We start from the raw sequence: 15,044 nt of genomic DNA, 5'->3' as shown, positions 1-15,044 counted from the left end.
AGATTCTGAAAGCAGTTCTTTTTTGGCTTTTTTTCCCCCCCTTAGATGTTCATGTCTTTATTAAATTATTGTAAAATAGTATGAGGCCTGTATCTGTCCCTAATGCTTGCTTTGTATGTTTTGTTCCTGTTGTCTGTTTGGAATCCTGCTGTATGTTAGAATGAAAAGGTAAGAATTAACCCTCTTCTAGATGGTGCATGCTGGCATTAGGTCCTTAGTAGCTTTTGTGCATCCATCCACAAATGTGGCTTTTAAAAATATACTAATGCTGAAGCTGTGCTTAATACTATGAGTTATTTGTTCAAGCATTTTTGGCTAACTCCCTAGTCCAGTTTGTCTTGTCACTTCTCACTCCAAAGTCAGCCTTGGATTTCAGTTGCAGCCTTTCCTGAATTCTAAGCCTCCTTCTCTGCCTTTTCTTCATCTTCACTTGAGAAACTTTGAACAGTTTCCCAGTGTCTTTGGTGATGGCAATTCCAGATCAGTTTGGAGCCTTGGCACAAAACTCTGCTTCTTTTTGAAGTAGATATTTTAGAGCCATGTGTGGGTAACCTCATACTTTATAAAAAGCTCTGTATGTACTTCTGATCCCTCAGTTCAGACTTAGAGCTTTTATTTCCCCCTTACCTACACTTAATCTGCCTGGAAATTTTGAAATACGAAAAGGATCTTGAGGTAGAGTGGGTGGGCATCAACTGATTTTCATGGCTGCAGCCTTTCCCTTTGTCCTCTTATTTTGTTTGTCTTGTCATCAGTTTTAGTAACTTGCATTTTTGTCTGAAAAATAAAGCTGGGTTCCAAGAATTTGTATGCTAAGCATTTAGACATTTGTGCTTTTTGTCCCAGGGCAACTTTATGTGGTGTGCTGGTCTTTTGTCAGTGAATAAAAAAACTTCCTAAATTTAATAGCCCAAGGAAAAAAGACTTCTCCAAGAAATCAGATTAAACAAATAATTAGGGATATGTGTAATACAAAAAAGTAGACCTTTGGGAAGTATGCAGAGTGAGCCACTATTTGTGAAGAGCTTTGTAACTAGGTGGTCCAGGCTTTATTACATTGTAAAGGAGTTTGCAAATTTATACTATTCTTACCTCTAATATAAATCTCCCCACAGTTGGCAGATTTCATGGGGATTCTGTTTAGAATTTATAGGTCACCACCATAACTTAGATTTGTTTTAATCTTGGAGCTACTGAAGTTAGAATTTTGTTTGAATGGCTTATGGATCACTTACTTTGAAATGTTATGAATATACTTCTTTAAATTCATACAGGTTATGTTCTCTTATGTTTAAAAGTGGCCTCAATGTTGTGAGTGCATACCTTGGTCTTTGTTTCAATTGTGATCCCCTTTTAGAGTTGGGCAGTAAAGAGGAACAGAGCCAGAACACAGAAGAAGTAACTGAGTTACCGCAAATTGGTTGGGGCTGTCCTGATAACCTCCAAAAGAGATGCTATTCGCTTCACTTTGGACACTTGTTTTCTTAATTTTAGGTGATTAGAGTTTTTATAAACATAGCTCAGTTGAGTTTTTAGTTAGAGCCTGTACGTTTCTATTGTGGCACATTTTGGAATAGAGTTTAATAAGCACTTGATTAACAGAATGAAATGAATGATAATATTTAAAGCATTTAAAAAAATTCAGCGTAGCCATAAAATCGCCACTACCATGTGTTAAGATTCTAAGGGCAAAGTAAAAGGACAGGAGGGGAATTCTGACTGTAAAGAATGTATATCATTAACAAGATGAGACAAGAAAGCAGGCAACAGGGTGTGTATAATTCAGTGCTGAAATAAAATTTTACCAAAAATTGTATCTTATGTGTTAAGAGTAGGAAATTGTTCATGGCCTTGGTATCTTCTTAAGGTGAAAAATAGAATGTTTCATGTGTCTTTTCCATTTGGTTAGTGTTGGAGGCTTTTGTATTCCCTGTTGTTTGTTGGAAAAGAATATAACTAGCCCTAACTTAAGAGAAGTTTATTTTTAGACTGTAATTTTAATAAGATCATCAGTATTTTTGGTAATAATTTTTTATATTCAGATGTTTGGATAAAAACTGAACATGTTTGTGTTACCTAGGTATGTCAAATTCTGTAGAAGTAGAAATGCAGTATGCCCTGTAGGCATCTGTTTGACTTGGTTTCCATAGGCTTTCTGACCTCCTGTTATTTGTAGTTTCTTTGTATATATAACTCTGGAGTAAAAAAGTCGTTTGTTTTTCCTTGAGATAAAATACATATTCCTTCTTGAGTTCTTGGCCTAAATACTCCTAAGTTATATTTATCAAGCATCAGCAGTATACCAGCATATGGTATCAGTAGAATTTTTTGGATTCAAACCCTTGACCCTTTTTAAAAGCCTATTCATGAGAAATTCTTTGATGTTCACTGTTATTTGATGCATCTTTCTTTTCTGCAGCTTGTGCCCCAATTAGTTCGTATTCTAAAGAACCTCATCATGTCGGGATATTCACCAGAACATGATGTTTCTGGTATCAGTGACCCCTTTTTGCAGGTGAGGTTGTAAGAAAATTTTGGAGAAATGAATGTAATACCTTTGGAATAGACTGTTTCTTTCGTCTTAAGTTTGTGTCAGAAATTTGGTAGTTAACTGATTAATTACATTGATATAGTAAATAGTGACAGTTCTACATTAATAGAATAAAATAAGTAATATGTAATAAGTGCTGCATAGAGACTTGACTTATCAATATGATATGTCTACAGGTGGTAGTATACTTTAGCTGTGGAGTGATAAAATATGGGTTGTCTAATTACTTCATTCAGACATAGAAGTATATATTATTTCTCTAAAGATAATAATTAAAATTCTTCTGTTTGAATTATGACCATTTCTAGTGAGATCTAAGACTTCATTTAAGTTATTTGAGTTTCATACCAAGTCAGTTCCTTTGTGCCAGCCATAATTAGTAAACACTAATCATATTTTGCATACTAGGTACGAATTTTGCGGTTATTAAGAATTTTAGGACGAAATGATGATGACTCAAGTGAAGCTATGAATGATATATTAGCACAGGTGAGTAGATTCAATCTGTATTATATTATTATTTTTTAAAGATTTTATTTATTCATTTATGAGAGACTCCGAGAGAGAGTCAGAGACATAGAAGGAGAAGCAGGCTCCTCACAGGGGGCCTGATGTGGGACTCAATCCCCAGACCCAGGATCGTGGCCTGAGCTGAAGGCAGATGCTCAACTGCTGAGCCACCCAGGCATCCCTCAATCTGCATTATATTAAATCTTCATATTAGTGGAGCGGGAAGTAGAGCGATGGTGGTTGGATGGAACAATATTTGTCTTTCTTGATTGGTGGCTGTAATCAGTCACAAAATGGCTCTTGTTACTTCTGGATATTTTTCGGAAGTGTTTTTTTTTTTTTTTTTATCACTTATATACTGCCTTCTTGTGACTTTGCAGGTTGCCACAAATACGGAGACTAGTAAAAATGTAGGAAATGCTATTCTTTATGAAACGGTTTTGACTATCATGGATATTAAGTCAGAGAGTGGACTGCGAGTAAGTCTTTTTTTAACTTTTTTCCTAAACATTTCAATTAAAATAAATAGCTTAGACATGAGTACTTTAGAAATGAATTGCATTTGGAAATTATCTTTTAAGAAAGTGATGCAGAATGTATAATGCTGTGTTTTGGTATTTGAAGTAACATTTCTTCCATTGACGGTTTTTAATACTGATTATAATAAAGTTTGGAAGCTCTTACATATAGTTAGATATATACAAACTATTGGGTGAAGGGAATATTTCAAAGAAGCTTTTACTAGAGCCATGATTTGAATTATATTCATCACTTCAAACAAGACATCATATTTGAGCTAATTTGTTTTTCATAAGTATTTGTGTTTTTTTTTTTAAAGAAATGAACACTTAAACAGTAACAAAGGTATGTAGGGAGGGAAATGTTTGCTGGTTGCTTTCATGTTCTAGTGGGGAGTACAGTTATCCTTTTCTCATGTATTTTTTTTCAGAAATTTAAAAATGTGTCTGTATATGTATATTCTCTTCCTCACTTTTAAAAACCTTTGTTTTGGTAATAATTTTAGAGTTCTAGAAAAGTTGCAAAAATAGTTCCGAGTTCCCATATATCTTTCACTCAGTTTCATGAGTGTTAACATTGTGCATAACTAGAGATAATTATCAAAACTAATAAGTTAATATTGGTACCATACTAAATTACAGAATTTAATCAGATTTCAACAATTTGCCTACTTCTGCCCTTTTTCTGTTTGAGGAGCCAGTCCTTGATCCCACGGTGCATTTAATTGTCACGTCTTCTTAGCATCCTCCAACATGCAGCAGTTCCTCTGTCTTTCCTTGCCTTTCATGACTTTGACACTTTTGAAGAGTACTGATCAGTTACTTTGTAGAATGTCCTCAATTTGGCTCTCTCTGATTTTCTCATAATTAGATTGAGGTTATGCTTTTTTTGGCAAGACCACCACAGAAGTGATGTGCCCTTCTCAGTATCATATCAGGAGGTACATGCTATCTATCTTTCTCATTACTGGTGATATTAACCTTGATCATTTGGTTAAGGTGGTGTCTCTTGTGTCTCTCCACTGTAGAGTTATTATTTTCTCCTTTGTAGTTAAAAATACTTTGAGGGAGACACTTTGGACTATGCAAATACCCTGGTCTTAGACTTTTTGCCCACCAATTTTAGTATCCATCAGAGAATCTTGTCTGCTGTAGTTATTAGGGTGGTGTTCCAATGATACTTTTCTATTCACCTTATTTATTCCTCATTAAATAATTGGAATTTTTCTGTAAGGAGAATTCGCCCTCATGAATTTATTTGTTCTTTCAATCACTTAATCACTTAATGGATATAAGAATTGCTAGTCATAGCCTTGTAAGAAACAGATTTACTAAATACAGTCCATTATTTGTATACAGTTCTTTTTGTCTTTAACATTCCAGTATCCAAATAACCAAAATTACTTAGGTTAGTTTTCTTCCTCTCCCTCCCTTTCAAGGAAAATGATAATGTATCATATATATTGTCCTGCACCTTATTCTTTTCCCTAACATTATCTTGGAGCTAGTCCATATTCATGTTATAGAGACCATTCCCATTAAAATAAAATGATGGTGGAATATACATAATATAAAAATTAGCATTTTTAAGTCTGTAGTTCAGAGACATTAGGTATATTCACATTGTTTTGCAACCACTACCACCACCACTGTTTATTTTCTCAACTTTTTTGTCTTCCCAAGTTGAAACTATGTATCCATTAAACAATAACTTTCCATTATTCCCTACCTTCAACACCTTGTCTACCATCATTTTACCTTCTGTCTCTGTGAATTTGACTATTGTAGATACCTCATGTAAGTGGAATCATACAGTATTGTCCTTTTGTAGCTGACTTTTCACTTAATCATGATGTCTTCAAGGTTCATCCATGTTGTAGCATGTGTCAGAATCCTAATGGCTGCATGATATTCCATTGTGTGGATGTACCATGGTATACTTAGCAAATTTGCTATAAATGGACACTTAAGATGTCCCCAATCATTTGTGATTACAGATAGTGTTGCAGTAGATTCTTGTGCATATGTACAAGTGTGTTTGTCAGATAATTTCTAGAAGTGGAATTGTTGAAGCAGAGGAGATACTCAGAATATGCATAATTATTGCCAGATTTTTCTCCAGTGAGGCTTTGCCAATATTATTCCTCCACTAACAAGAATTTAAAACATAATCTTCCAGCAATTACTGTTGAAATAGAATATGATTTTAAGAGTTTGCCTTCGGATTTTTTGTTTTGTTTTGTGCTAGCCATCTATAGAAATAGCATCTATTTCACTTTTAAATAGTTTGCACGATCAGAGGCCAGGAGGTGTGATCCTTAAACAATATAAATGTTTAGTTTTCTTAGATTTTTAACCTATGCTATTTCTCTTTAGGTCCTAGCCATAAATATCCTGGGTCGTTTCTTATTGAACAACGACAAGAATATTAGGTAAGTCAATTGGAAAATATTGTGTATCTTGGTATTACATGGTATTTTCAAGAGTGACTTTGCTCAAGATTGCACATGTATTGAGTGACATATCTAGAACTTCAACTCAGGATTTTTATTTTTGGTCTTAAAACTACTATTTTATAAAGAATTTGAGGATATGCCTTATGACTTAACTCTTACTTTTGTTTACATTGTCAATTTTGGAGTCAGCAAACTTTCTGTGAAAGACCAGATGGTTAATATTTTAGGCTCTGTGGGCTTTAGGGTTTCTGTGGCAACTATTCAAAACTCTGGATCTTGGTATGAAAGCAGTCATAGACTATGTAAGTGATGAATGACTGTGTTCCAAAAAAACTCATTTATAGAACCATACAGCAGAGGGGCTAGAGTCTTGTAGGTTGAGGCTGTGGCTTGCAAATTAAGAAAAATATAACATTTTGTGTCACAGACTTGGAATGTGTTTGTGAACTCCAGCTAATTTTTTTAAGTAGGTGAATTTATCAGTATTTTATTTTGTTACTTTGTGTAGTATACCCTGCTTGCCCTTTTTCCTGTTTTAATCAGGAGAAAATGTTGTTTCTTATCATGTTGAGCATTTAAAAATGTGTAAATAATCATTATGATACCCTGAATTATCTCCCCCTTCCAAAAGAATTTTTAAATACTTGAATCTTAAATTCAGATTTAATAGGGGCAGTTTTGGTGCTAGCATCAAAGGAAAGAAAATACAAATGGTAACATTGAAATCAATTCCTCTTGCATTTTGGGGCTATGGAAAGGCATACTATGTGCTTTTCTTGTACTACTTGGAAGAATTTGAAAGAATGGAATCATGTACTTTTAGAATTTAAATGGACTTGACCATGAATGCAAATCTAAATCCTCTTGGTTACCACAACTTTATATTATAATGTCTTTTATGCCTTTAAGATGTTACCATTATACTCTCTAATTCTGTCTTGTCTTTTAAATGCTTAAAATATATTTAAATCATCTTTGTCATTATTTAAATAGAGAAGAACTATCCTGAATTTTACATTTTAATTCTGTCTTCTACAACTTTGTTTCATCCAGATACGTAGCTTTGACATCTTTGTTGAAGACTGTGCAGACAGATCATAATGCAGTACAGAGGCACAGAAGCACAATTGTGGACTGTTTAAAGGATTTGGATGTCTCAATAAAACGGTAACAGATTATTGATAGTTCTTCCCCCCCTCCACCTGATAACTTCATAATAGTTTTAAGAATGAAGATGTTGACATTTGTTTATTTAGTCATTATTTTCACAGATGAACTCTGCTGAGTAAATTCTTTTTAAGAAAGGATTGGCAAGTAGGAGGTTAGGTCAGTGAAGGAGCCGATCAGGAATACTGAAGTGCACACTAAAGTCTGCCTTCGTTCTTTATGATAAACAGGTACAGATAAGCTGGCAGAAGTCTGCCTAACAGAGGTGCTGTGCTCTGTGTGCTGGAGGATGAAAATACGGAGTGATCCATCGGCTAAGTGTTTTATCACAATGCTGAAACTCAGTTGCTGACAGCACACATTTTCTCACAGTACTCACACCCCAAGATACTAGAAGCAGCCATGTTTTTTAGGACAGTGTGTTAGGAATGACTGTTAGGCAGCAGGTGGCAATTTGAAAATGCATAAATTCTTTTCCTGGATGGATTAACTCTATTGATTCTATTGGAAGAACTGGAGATGTTTGTAAAACCTAGTTAGAGTTGGCTTCAGTGAACTTTTGGTTCTGTGTTCAAATTCAGAATAAATTAGATTTGGAATGATCTCTGAACTCATTCATTTAACAAATATCTATTGATATTGAGTTCCTTTTATTTTTTTTTCTTTTATTTTTATTTATTTTTTATTTTTTTTTAAAGATTTTATTTATTCATTCATGAGAGACACACACAGAGAGAGAGAGAGAGAGCGAGCGAGCCACAGGCAGAGGGAGAGGCAGGCTCCATGCAGGGAGCCCGACATGGGACTCAATCCTGAGTCCCTAGGATCAGGCCCTGGGCTAAAGGCAGTGCTAAACCGCTGAGCCACTGGGGCTGCCCTCCTTTTATTTTTAGAAAGCAGATGCTAAGTGTGTGAGCAATTTAAAGATAGACCTAAACTAAAAGAAAAAAAAAAAAGGTAGACCTAAACTCAGCAACATTAACTCACCTAGTGCTTTGCATAGGATTTATTTTAATTAAAAAAAAAAAAATTTTTTTTTTTTTAAAGATTTTAAGTGATCGCTATACCCATTGTGGGCCTTGAACCTACAACCCTATAGTCTTGCATGCTCCACCAGCTGAGCCAGCCAGGTGCCCCAGGATTTTTTGGGGTAGGGAGTGCTTTGCTCAGGATTTATAAGCCTGTCCGTTGATTCTCAGAGCAAGCCAATGAGACAGATCAGACAATTACTTCTACCCCCACTTAACAGATTAGTTAAAATACAGTCCCAAAGGAATCAAATGATTTCCTCTAAACCTGCCCCCCTGTATGGGGCAGACCTGGGAATAAAAATTAGACCTTCTGACTCCTGTGTTGTTTTTCTATTACTTGTGACGGGGCTTTGCTTTTCAAAAGTAAAACCTGTGTCTTCTTGACAGTCTATTTAAGGAGCTCTGACTCTGTAAATAAAATCTTTAAAACAAAAAGAAAAAGAAAAAGGGCAGCCAGGTGGCCAGGCGGTGTAGCGCTGCCTTCGGTCCAGGATGTGGTCCTGGAGACCCTGGATTGAGTCCCATGTCGGGCTCCCTGCATGGAGCCTGCTTCTCCCTCTGCCTGTGTCTCTACCCCTGCCCCCGCCCTCTCTCTTTGTCTCTCTCTCTCTCTCTGTGTCTCTCATTAGTGAATAAATAAAATCTTAAAAAAAAAAAAAAAAGGAGCTCTGACTCTGGATCCCAGGTGCTTCATTACAAATCTTGGTTCTGTCCATTCATTCATTCATTCATTCGAGACCCAGAGAGAGACAGAGACATAGGCAGAGGGAGAAGCAGTCTCCTCACAGGGAGCCTGATGTGGGACTCGATCCCCAAACTAGGATCATGCCCTGAGCCAAACCCAGACGCTCAACCACTCAGCCACCCAGGCATCCCAGGCTCTGTCCTTATTAAACTTGGTTTGGTTGCTTACCCTTTCTCTGCCTCACATATGTAAAATGCAAATAGAAGAGCACCCATTTGTAAAGGTTATGCAGGATTATGTAGATTATTATATATAAAGTACTTGTTCATTATGTGAGAATTAGCTACTATTATATTCCTGTTAAGATTGAATGTTATTTATAGATGAGCTTAGAAAGTATTTCCTACTTATTAAATTGGTATATTTTTTTAAAGATTTTATTTATGTATTCATGAGAAACAGAGGTGCGGGGCGAGGGGGGGGGTGGCTGGAGACGTAGGCAGAGGGAGAAGCTGGCTAAATGCAGGGAAGCCCGATGTGGGAGTTGATCCCAGGACCGCGGGATCATGCCCTGTGCCAAAGGCAGATGCTCAACTGCTGAGCCATCCAGGTGTTCCCCCCACCACCACCCTTTTTTTTGAAGATTTTATTTATTTATTCATGAGAGAATAAATATGAAGGTGCTAATAAATAAATAAATTCATGGAGCAGGCTCCATGCGGGGAGCCTGATGTGGGACTTGATCCCAGGACCCCAGAATTATGCCCTGAGCCAAAGGCACTGAGCCACCCAGGCATCCCTGAATTGGTATTTTGAAAGCCTTTTTATATACCATGTTTGAAATTATTAACCAAATATAAAAAGATGCATGCTGTAATCTTCTTTTATATGTTAAACATTTCTGTTTTGCCTTGGTAGCCAAGTTTGATAGGCAGTTACAGAAACTCTTATTTGCCCACATAGCACATGCCCTTCTTCCCTTTGCCATGGCCCTCATTTTCACTTTCATTGTCACTCCTGCAGCTTTATTGAGGTAAAATTAACATAAACATTGTGTTTGAGGGATCCCTGGGTGGCGCAGCGGTTTAGCGCCTGCCTTTGGCCCAGGGCGCGATCCTGGAGACCCAGGATCGAATCCCACGTCAGGCTCCCGGTGCATGAAGCCTGCTTCTCCCTCTGCCTGTGTCTCTGCCTCTCTCTCTCTCTCTCTCTGTGTGACTATCATAAATTAAAAAAAACAACAACAACAACAACAACAACATTGTGTTTGAGATGTACATTGCATTGATTTGATATATATTGTAAAATAGTTACCACCATAGCATTAATTAACACTTGTGTAATACCACATAGTTCTTTTTTGTGGTGAGTATATTTAAGATCTACTCTCTTTGCAACTTTGAGTATATAATACATTAGTATTATTATTATTAAATTTTGCCATCATGCTGTACATTAGATCCCCAGAACTTACTCATTTTGTAGCTGAAGTTTATACTTTTTGACTAACATGTCCTCTTTCTCCTCACCCTGAGACTTTGGTAATTAGCCACCATTCTAGTCTGTTTCTGTGCTTTTGGCTTTTTTAGCTTCTAGCTGTAAGTGACATCATACAGTATTTGTTTTTCTCTGACTTATTTTGCTTGCCGTAATGTCCTCAAGGTGTCTTTTTATTCCAATTTTCTATATCTTGATGTAGACTATAATTTTAAACAGAAGTGGGTGTAATAAAAGGAGAATATGGTGGCTTTATCACATTTTTAAGGAATAATGCAAAGAGGTATTATCATTGGGTAATTTTGTTGCTTCTCTTTTTGAGCCTTTTAACTATTCTGAATTTCCGCTTCATAGTATAGACTGTTGAACCTAAATTAGGTTTTTGGTCATGAGTTAGGTATCTTTTAGAGCTTTTTGAAGAAAAGTGTTGAATGAAAATTCAAAATGTTAAAACTAACTTTGATAACTTAGGTTATCTTGTGTATGAGATTGGAATCACAAGATCGTGGAAGAACATCCAATACATCTGCCAGTACTTGATGTTCAGAAATAACACACCTGGGTCTTTTTTTCTTTCTTACTATAAATATCATAACTTTTTATTTTTTACTTTTTCCTTCTGCAAGGCGTGCTATGGAATTGAGTTTTGCCCTGGTAAATGGGAATAATATACGAGGCATGATGAAGGAATTACTTTATTTTCTGGATTCATGTGAGCCAGAATTTAAAGCAGACTGTGCATCTGGAATCTTTCTTGCTGCAGAAAAGTAAGATTTTTACTTTTATTGGTAAAAGATGCTTGGAACTTTTGGAAAGCACCTTTACAACATGGGGGGAAATGTTGTAAACCTATTTAAAATGTGTAATGTTTATTTCAGGCTCCCAGTTAGAAATTTGCTTCATTAGAAGGCCATTCTAGTCAGTATTTAAGTATGCTTTGGTTTTAAGTAAAACCAAAAACCTCTACTTTTATAAAATCTTTTATATTCTTTAATTTCTCATCTATGAAGAGAGGATAGAAAAGTTTTTGTTTGTGTTTTTTTTGGTAGAGAATAGAAGAACTATACCATCATAGCACCTAAATTGTGGTTTTTTGTAAAACTTTTAGGAAGAAGTACCTCAATTTTAGTAGAATGGTTATTTCTTTTTCCCTTCTGCCCTATGAATTTAAGGGACTGAGTTTCTAGTCCTAGTGTTGCCTGGGTTTGGGAACAGTCCTTTTTCTTCTTTCTTCTCTGCCCTCCTGCTTTATTGTTATGATTTGTTTTCTGAAAAAGTGGAGATGGAGTCCCATGTCTCAGCTCAGTAACTCCTCTTGCAGTTATAATGTGAAACTTCTGAGTTTCTGTACCATTTCATTACCCTTTGAAATGAGGTAGCTGCTAGATTTGAAGATAAAATGTGTCCAAAAATAATCACTTTACCAGTCAACCTAAAGAAGATATAGGACAGGACTTTTGAAAGTCACTGAGCATAGAATAGTTCCCAGATTTCAATTGTTTCATCTGGTGCAATTATTTTCCCAGGTATGCACCTTCCAAACGGTGGCATATAGACACGATTATGCGTGTTCTGACAACGGTAAGTAGTGTTTTTTTTAGTCCACATATACTATGCACTAGATGTACTGGTTAATGAGCCCTTGTTCTCATGAAACTTACACATTTTACTTCTAATGAGGGAGTAGGAAATTCATGGGGAAATATGTAGTATCCTGTTAGGCAGGAAAAAAAATACTGTGAGAAACACTGAAGCGGCGTGAAGGACTACAGCGATGGTGGGGAGAGTAAGAATATGGGGAATTGGGCCAAGTTTTTTAGGTGGAGAAGTTAGGGCATGTCACTCAGAAAAGGAAACGCTTGAGGAGAGATTTCAGTGAAATGAGGAGCCATGCTAAGGTTTGGGGGAACAGCAAGTGTTACAAAGCCCTTAAGTAGCAACAAGTATGGCCTGCTTGGAGAGCTTTAAGAAAATGAATGAAGCCAGTAGCATGAGAGGCAGAGAACAGTAGGACTGAAGCAGGGACTAGATTATATAGGTCCTCAGAGGAGTTTGGAAATTGTTTTTTGTTTTTTTAAAAATGTATATAAGAAGCCATTGGAGGGTTTTGAATGAATAAATTTATTCTGGATTTAAAATTATGGTTTTATAAGATATTCTTTCTTTGGCAGTTGTCCAGAGTTTTAGAGCTTCCCTGTTTATCATTCAGTTAATAGGGATTACAGATTTAATCAAAATGAAAGAATAGTGGCATTTAAAGAAAACATAACTGCTATGTGTAATTGTTGCCACCAGGAATAGCTACAATAAAGGGAAACTTTCACAGATTTATCACATTAAAAATTGAAACAAAAAAAAAATAAAAAAATAAAAATTGAAACACACATAGCAAAAGGAAAAAAAACCTACAGAGTTAAAAGGCAAAAGACAATTAGGGGAAAAACATTGTAACATATGACAGCATGTTAATATCTTTAATCTATAAATAATTTACAATTAATAGGAAAAATCAAACATTGTAATGGAAAAATTGACATTTCAACAGACATTTCACAAAAGAAGAAATGGCTAATTAACTTTGAAAAATACCCTTATTAATAAAGAAATAGTAAAATTATAAGTGAGGTATCCTTTTTTACTTGTCATACTTTTTAATCTAATTCCTAGTGTTAATTAGGAAATGAAGAAATAGGCAGTACTCTCCACTTCATAGTGGGTATAAAATGTTGCCACCTTTCTAGAATTATACTCGGGTACGTGGGCCAAAATCAAGAGTCAGACACTTAACCCACTGAGCCACCCATGTGCCCCTAGTTTGTACCTTTTTTTTTTTTTTTTTTTTTGTACCTTTTAACTCCTCAATTCTCTTTAGGAATTTATCTTGGAAAAATTCAAGGACAATAAGTAACCAAAATGTATATACAAAGATGTTCATCCCAATCTTGTTTTTTAATGGGAGAAAACTGGGAAAAACTACAAGTCTGCAAATGGGCCTTGGTTAAGCAAGTTATAAAACATCTGTAGGAAGGAATGATATCGTTAAAATTGTGTGTGTATGCTTGTTGCTGTGGAATTCTGTCTGTGACATGCTAGTTTTCTAGTTTATTTGAATTAATTTTGTGAAAAAGTTAATAAATGCACTTAATGGGAAAACTATATTTTAACAAAAGCTATGAATCAGGATACAGTTTATTAGTTTTTGTAAGGCTCAAAAGAGAACAATTAGAGCTCCTGAAGAAAAGTGTTGTCAAAATTTAAACCATTCTTTTTTTAATGCTCCTACTTTTCATTTTTCCAGTTGACTTAGGTAATCTTATTATGGTCTTGTGATTTTTCCTCTTTAACCTATTGATGTGCTGGATCAAAAATTAATTGATTTTTGAATGTTGAACTAACTAACCTTCCATACCTGGAATAAATCCCAGATGGTTGTGGTGTACAGTTCTTTTTATACATTGTTGTATTTGATTTGCTAATATTTTTTTTAAGGATTTTTGCATCCGTATTCATGAGAGATACTGGTCTATAATTTTCTTTGACCTAAGGTGTTGTTTAGTTGTTTAATTTCCGAATATTTTGGGGTTTCTTAGCTATCTTTGTTTTTGATTTCTAGTTAAGTCCTGTATGACTTTTATTCTTTTATTTATTTTTAAGAAGATTTTACTTATTTATTTGAGAGAGAGAAAGAGAATACAAGCTGGGGGAGGTAGGGGCAGAGGGAGAAGAGAATACAAGCTGGGGGAGGGAGGAGCAGACTCCCTGCTGAGTGGGGAGCCCAATCTGCCAGCTTAATCGACCTCGGGATCATGACCTCAGCCCAAGGCCGACACTTAGCTAACTAAGCCCATCAAGGTGCCCCTCAGCTTTTTTCTTTTAAATTTGAGATGTTTCTGGGATCCCCGGCTGGCTTAGTCAGTGAGCATGTGACTCTCTCGATCTCAGGGTCATGAATTCATGCCCCATGTTGGACTTGGAACCTACTTTAATTAAATAAATTAAATAAATTTGAGATGGGTTTTTTTATGGCCCAGAATGTGGTCTGTCTTTAGTGAATGTTCCATTGGAGCTTGAGAATAAGGAGTTTTCTGCTATTGGATAAAGTGGTGTATAAATGTCATTTAGATCATATTGATGCTTTCTCTTATTTAAAACACTACTTTTTCCCATTGGGGAAGAATATAAAACAAATTACGTATTTTTTAGCTTCTCTCTGTTCCTTTTTGACCATTTTCCCAAACTTCTTCCTCTTTGTGTTTTTCTAATAGGTGTGGGCATCCCAGTCACCTGAGGTTTTTTCTTTTTCTTCTCTGCCCCGCCCCCCCCCATCTCCCCTTTTCCTTTTCCTTTTCTTTTTCCTGGTCTCATTCTTGTAAATCAGATCTGTTCCTCTGTCCAGTAATGGGAGCTTGATCAAGGTGGGCTGATATCAGGCACAGATTCCACTGTTTGTGTCCTATACAACTTGGTTATCATAATGCTCTGACAAGGCCAAGATTTAGTTTCCTCACAGGTTGAATAACTTTACTTTGTTCCATGGTTGCAAATAGTATCTTAGATTCTACTAGTAAAGAGGACATTAAAGAGACTAGGTTTGTTTTTGTTTTTAAAGTGTGGATGATTAAATACAAA

At 35.7% G+C, this 15,044-nt stretch overlaps 1 protein-coding gene and 1 non-coding gene across 4 annotated transcripts in view; both read left to right on the top strand.

Annotated features, from left to right (window-relative positions):
• Window positions 1–15,044, top strand: part of AP1G1 (adaptor related protein complex 1 subunit gamma 1) — a 76,870-nt gene that overhangs the window by 47,342 nt on the left and 14,484 nt on the right. For all 3 annotated transcript variants that reach the window (XM_026011631.2, XM_072731580.1, XM_072731581.1), the window contains exons 7-13: window positions 2,420–2,515; window positions 2,960–3,040; window positions 3,442–3,540; window positions 5,956–6,011; window positions 7,089–7,202; window positions 11,042–11,182; window positions 11,942–11,996. In XM_026011631.2, coding sequence (XP_025867416.1) covers window positions 2,420–2,515; window positions 2,960–3,040; window positions 3,442–3,540; window positions 5,956–6,011; window positions 7,089–7,202; window positions 11,042–11,182; window positions 11,942–11,996 — 642 coding nt within the window. The remainder of the gene's footprint in view (window positions 1–2,419; window positions 2,516–2,959; window positions 3,041–3,441; window positions 3,541–5,955; window positions 6,012–7,088; window positions 7,203–11,041; window positions 11,183–11,941; window positions 11,997–15,044) is intronic.
• Window positions 7,479–7,563, top strand: LOC112929548 (small nucleolar RNA SNORD71). Its single transcript, XR_003236944.1, has one exon. It is a non-coding gene; the product is annotated as a small nucleolar RNA SNORD71 (small nucleolar RNA).

This window comes from Vulpes vulpes, chromosome 12, assembly GCF_048418805.1.
Source record: "Vulpes vulpes isolate BD-2025 chromosome 12, VulVul3, whole genome shotgun sequence".
NCBI classification, from domain to species: domain Eukaryota; kingdom Metazoa; phylum Chordata; class Mammalia; order Carnivora; family Canidae; genus Vulpes; species Vulpes vulpes.
The sequence above is the reverse complement of the archived record's forward strand: the minus strand, read 5'-3'. Positions and strand labels throughout refer to the sequence as shown.